Source organism: Entamoeba dispar, genomic scaffold (assembly GCF_000209125.1).
Source record: "Entamoeba dispar SAW760 scf_1105229461457 genomic scaffold, whole genome shotgun sequence".
Taxonomy (NCBI): domain Eukaryota; phylum Evosea; order Mastigamoebida; family Endamoebidae; genus Entamoeba; species Entamoeba dispar.
The window spans coordinates 2,721-8,008 of record NW_001854702.1 but is presented as its reverse complement, the minus strand read 5'-3'; the positions used below and the strand labels follow the sequence as shown (position 1 = coordinate 8,008).

At 28.6% G+C, this 5,288-nt stretch overlaps 5 protein-coding genes across 5 annotated transcripts in view, besides 3 other annotated features; 3 read left to right on the top strand and 2 right to left on the bottom strand.

The window, feature by feature from the left end:
• Nucleotides 1-8: 8 nt before the first annotated feature.
• Nucleotides 9-482, top strand: EDI_313610 (malate dehydrogenase, putative; the record flags this gene model as incomplete). The annotated part of the gene is made up of 1 exon (XM_001738547.1): nt 9-482. The coding sequence occupies one exon, from the start codon at nt 9-11 to the stop codon at nt 480-482; it is 474 nt and encodes a 157-aa protein (XP_001738599.1).
• A 749-nt stretch (nt 483-1,231) lies between these two features.
• Nucleotides 1,232-1,921, bottom strand: EDI_313600 (uncharacterized protein; the record flags this gene model as incomplete). Its single annotated transcript, XM_001738546.1, has 1 exon — nt 1,232-1,921. The coding sequence occupies one exon, from the start codon at nt 1,919-1,921 to the stop codon at nt 1,232-1,234; it is 690 nt and encodes a 229-aa protein (XP_001738598.1).
• Nucleotides 1,235-1,292: a microsatellite.
• A 45-nt stretch (nt 1,922-1,966) lies between the features above and the next one.
• Nucleotides 1,967-1,997: a microsatellite.
• A 41-nt stretch (nt 1,998-2,038) lies between these two features.
• EDI_313590 (uncharacterized protein) lies at nt 2,039-2,619 on the top strand (the record flags this gene model as incomplete). The annotated part of the gene is made up of 2 exons (XM_001738545.1): nt 2,039-2,491; nt 2,563-2,619. 2 exons carry the CDS (start codon nt 2,039-2,041, stop codon nt 2,617-2,619), a joined length of 510 nt encoding a protein of 169 aa, XP_001738597.1.
• Nucleotides 2,620-2,628: 9 nt separating this feature from the next.
• Nucleotides 2,629-2,691: a sequence feature (AT_rich).
• A 20-nt stretch (nt 2,692-2,711) lies between these two features.
• On the top strand, nt 2,712-3,527 carry EDI_313580 (phosphatidic acid phosphatase type 2 domain-containing protein 1A, putative; the record flags this gene model as incomplete). The annotated part of the gene is made up of 2 exons (XM_001738544.1): nt 2,712-3,249; nt 3,298-3,527. 2 exons carry the CDS (start codon nt 2,712-2,714, stop codon nt 3,525-3,527), a joined length of 768 nt encoding a protein of 255 aa, XP_001738596.1.
• A 32-nt stretch (nt 3,528-3,559) lies between these two features.
• EDI_313470 (uncharacterized protein) overlaps nt 3,560-5,288 on the bottom strand; it is a gene marked incomplete at both ends in the record, with an annotated part of 2,025 nt that continues 296 nt past the window's right edge. Inside the window, one exon of the mRNA XM_001733377.1 lies at nt 3,560-5,288. This exon is cut by the window's right edge and continues 296 nt beyond it. Within this exon, the coding sequence (XP_001733429.1) occupies nt 3,560-5,288 (1,729 nt within the window).

Below are 5,288 nucleotides of genomic sequence, written 5' to 3'. Positions count from 1 at the left end.
GGGCATCAATGAAAGGTGGAAAACCAATTGATCAACCTTTAGAATTCCTTGAAAACTATCCTAAAGGAAAGGCTTATCTTCATCCATTAGGAGGTTCTGATGAAGTTAGTGGAAGTCATAAAGGTTATTGTTTATCGGAATTCGTAGAAATTATGAGCAGTTGTTTAAGTATTGCAAACTTCTTAAATCACATCGAAGATGAAAAAGAAAAATCTGGCAAGTTTTCATTGGGTCATTTCTTTATTGCAATTAATGTAGAAGCCTTCAGAGACTTAAATGACTTTAAGAAAAACGTCGGTGACATAAATCGTACTCTTAGAAACTCCGCAAAACTACCTACCCATGATCGTATTTATACAGCTGGTGAAAAAGAATATGAAACTGAACAACTCAGAAAATCTTTCGGTGATAATTTACCTTTAGTCACTATTAATGAAATGAAGGAACTCTCTTCTTTCTATAACGTCCCTCTTCCTTTTTAATTTCATTCTTTTATTTAAATTTTGGTTATAAGAATTTTGGCTAATCGTGTGTTTGATAACGTTTGGGATTGATTGCAGGATTAGTTTAAAAGGAGCTATAGTTTAATACCTTTTGTTCTTAGGTAATGCCTAAATATGTTTCGAAGTTTTTTTGAGTTGGGACTATAAAATGATAACCAAATTATGGTGATTTTAGTCACTTACACACTTGGGCTAATACCTGTTAATATTCCTTTGTTGTTGAAACCTTTTGTTTTTAAATCAATAAGTTTGTCAAGTGTAAACTCAATGCACATGTTTTATGAGATTCAATTTAATAAGACTTTCGGGTGAACACAAAAAAATAACAACTCTTTTACCATTTTTTTATTGTGTTTGTTTGCTTCAGTTTTTATTTATTTTAGATTTACTTATTAAAGGTGAATGGTGTATATGGCTTGTAACTTTGTTGGATGCTCCTGAAACAAAAATGAAACATTTTTTCTATTAAAGTGGTCTTTCAGTGACATGAGTGTATTGACTTTTAATGTTGATATAATTAGCAAGTTATTTATTATAAATGGTCAAGTTCTTTTCTTGGCCAAAATAATGCAAAATAACTGAGAAGAGTTACTTGGTTGATTGAAATGAAATATTTTCTTTTTAACTGTCATCCTTGTTTTCAATAACACTTTCTCTTTTTGTTCAAACAATTATAAAAAAGAAGATAGAGAGTAAAAATTCATAAAATGAAGAAGTATAAAATGAAATCAATAATCATCTTCGTCATAATCATCTTCATCTTCATCATCTTCGTCTTCCTCTTCTTCAAATTGTTGATCAAAAACCAATGGAGGGATAGTATTTGAATAGTAGTCATATGAATAAGGAATAATTTTATTCAATAGCAGTAGTAAACATTCCACATCTTCTAATTGTTTGAAGAAAATACTTGTAATCTGACACTTCCATTGATGAAAAGTAGAAACATTACTTTCTATTATTTCACCAGTACAATCCAATTCAGCTGACAATTGATAAATTAATTCATTAACCATAGAATTTGGTGCAAAAGTGAACTTAACTTGGATGTTAACAATGACATTATCACCAATGTCTAATGACTTAACTCCAACGGAATAATTATTGATTATAACTCCTTTCATTTTTTTAAGAATCATTTCATCAATTGACTTTTTTGAACAATAATCAAGGATTCCTGAGTTCTTAAAAACAAGGTAATAAAACTCACTAACACTTACTTCACCTAAACAACTTTCTTTTACTAGTTTTGATGATTCTTGCCATAAAGCATAGGTTTGTTGTAAACCAACTTCATAGTCAATATCAGTTTGAATATTTTCAAGTGCTTCACAAGCTCTTTGTACTTTTCCTACATTTCCAACTGAACTAAAATAATCGTCCATTGTTTTAATTTGAGAAACTCTTATTCTCTTCATATCTTATCAAATGGAATGAAAAGACTTTTTTCTTTCTTTAAATAGTTTTATTTTTATTATTAGTTTTATTATTATTAAAATACTTTTTTTTCATAGAACTTATTAACTCAGTGTTTAATGTTTTGGGGTATTATTATTCAGCCAAATGGATCATTTGAATCAACGTGTGAAGATATACTTCACATTACTCAGGTTTGTCTTCAAGAAGAATTAAAAGATGAAAAGATGCATCGTGCGTTTATTAAAATAGATAAGGAGGAAGTGTGTATTGCAAGTATTAGTGGAAAAAATCTTAATTCTCCTGTTTCAATAATTATCGAACCAGAGCATTCTTTCACTTTACTTAATAAAACACAAAATGTTATTTATATTTCAGGATATACAATAGCCCAAAACAAACCGTCTCCGGAAATGGAAGATAGTTTGGTAATTGAAAAACAACAATTAGCAAAAAGCCGTAAATCTGAAAAAAGAAAATCAATTGTTGCCCCAAAGAAACCACTTTCACCTGCATCAAAAAAAATAGTTAGAATTGGTGGAGTAGAAAAGTCAATTCCGATTGAGTCATATGTTTGTTTATTTTTATTTATTCTTTCATTTTATGATTAAGATTAAGGTGAGATAACTTATTTTTCTTTTAGGAAGAAAGATTGAAAAAACAAAATAGAAGACAACGATTTAATAATGCTTTTATTTAAAGTTGATTGTTAAAATTTTTTTTGTAAAAAAAAACTAAAAAACATCTTAAAAAAAATAACAAAAAAATTTAAGGAATAAAAAAAGGAATAAAATGTCTATTTGGACTAAAATTAAACATTCTTTCAGTCTTTTAGTTATTTCTGAAATATTTAGTGATGTTATTGTTTTTGGAGTATCTTTACTTACTATTATAATTACATTATTTTGCTCTCCAAATCAAATGGTAATTCCTAATGAAAGAAGTAATGTAAATGTAGACTATCCTTATATTGAAAAAGAAACAATTCCTTTTTGGCTTTGTGCTCTAATTTCATATGTCCCACCTTTTCTCTTAATACTTCTCTTTTCATTCTTCAAGAAATCTTCAAAATTTTTATGCTATTCTTTGTTTTGTTTAATTCTTTGCATCTCTTCAAATATCGCTGTTACTAATTGTGCAAAACTCTTTGCTGGTCGTCCTCGTCCACATTTTTATTCTAGACTTTCTGAACATCCTGAACAAGTTAAATCAGTATATCAGAGCTTTCCTTCAGGACACTCATCTTCTATTTCAAACGGAATGACATTTTGCACATTATTGCTTGCAGGTCAAATGAAAATATTTGCTTCTTCTCAAGAATCATGGAAGTGTTTGTTTTTTTTTTGAATCTCAATAAATTTTTTTATAACATTTGTAGTATTGGTTGTGTCTCTTCCATCAATAGTAGCTATTTTCATAATGATAACACGAACTCGAGATTATTATCACAATTTTTCAGATATCATTGGTGGAGGAATTATAGGATTTTTTACTACCTTATTATTTTATTGTAGTAAATTTAACTCGTTATCAAGTGAGCATTCAGATGATTTAAAAATTACATCAATGACTGAAGTTGAAAATCAAACATATATGTTTGATGTATAACCTAAAGTTAAAAAGAATCAATCAATTTAAAATTAATTTAAAGTTTCACTATAATTTTGAAGATTTAATGATAATTCTTGAGGGATTTCAGATTGGAATCTCCCAAGTTTTCCTTTGAGTTTGTCAAAATAAACAAAACGGGTATTGGTATCACTTTCTCTGAAAAGATAAAATTTAACTATATCCCATAACTTTTGAACGATTTCAGGACTTTTTTGTGATGAGTGTAGATACAAAACTAATAAATCATCATACAATTTGAATTGAGATGCAATGACACATAAATCAGTCATAGTCATCACCTTCATTCGAGTATTTTCTAGCTGAGTTTGAACTTCTTGAATAGATTGAGATACATTAGTATCATTTTCTTGACTATTACTTTTTTGTAATAAGGATGTTCTTAATTCATCTAACGAGTGATGAACAATGCACTGACACCTTAATAAGTCATTTATTTGAACTAATTGACTCCTTTCAGTTTCAGAAATTTTTCCAATACTACCTAAACAATTTCGAATTTCATTCAATCGTTCATAGACATCACTTTCAGATAAAGAATAATGAACAATTTCTTTAACAGAAGCATCAATATTTCCTTGTAATATTCTAACTTTCCACATAAATTTAGGTGCATAATTGCTAATGAACGAATCAATCCCTCTAAATCCTAATGTGACATCGATAGTATTATCATCAACCATATATCTTAGGACAAGATCTCTATTTGGTCCACACGACATAATTTCTTTCACTATAGTCATTGTTAGTGCAGGTATATGCTTAACTCGTTTAATACATTCAGATACAATTACTGTTGACCTTGAAATATCTTCGTTTGGTTTATTTAATGAATGAATAGCAATAATTGCTGATTGAACATAACACTCCATATCATACAAATACTCTGCCAATGGTACAAGTCCAGAGTCAGCTCTAATAGCATACTCAACAACAGTGTTAGCAGTAAGCTCTTTAACTGATTGATGGGTTGTAGGAGTAATTTTTCTAATTGAAAGAAATGCAAGGATTCGTTGTTGAGTAGATTCAGGAAGAATTTCTTGTGTAAAAAATAAAGGGATTTCAGTAATCTTTTCTTCTGCATCAGGTAGTTGTAACACATTGACAAGAAATTGTTTTAATTCTCCTAGATTTTTATCATCTAAGAAAGCAGCTAAAGGGGTAAGTGAAAAAGAGTTTAATTCATCTGGAATTGATACTGAAGCAAGGAAAGAAGGAATATAAGTTAGTGCAATCATTCTTCGAAGTTGATTGTAAATAGAAGATAATGGAGATGAAAGAAGGAAAGAATGTGATAAATATTGACGTATTAAATGATTTAAAGAAGTACATAACAAATGAAGTTTATATGATTTTTGGATAGGTTGAGTTAAATTAATTTCAAGTAATTGATTTTGTAATATTGAAAAATGTTTTAATGAAATAGTAGTAAAGTCATCTGTCATTAATACTTTAGCTAAAAATTTAACATGGTCTTTAGGTAATTCTTTAAATGCAATGGCTTGAAAACACCACTCAATTGCTCTTTTGTCATATAATCGAATTGCCTCATCAACAATATCTCTTACACCTATTCCAAGTTCAGCTTCTTTTAATACGCAAATAAATTGATTATATGTACTTTGATCTTTAAGTTGAATTAATAATGTTTTTATTTCTTCTGGACATGGATTTGGAATTTGTTGAACATGAAAAGTAATCTCTTTTATCTCCTGATTATCTAGTAGATTTAGTACAATC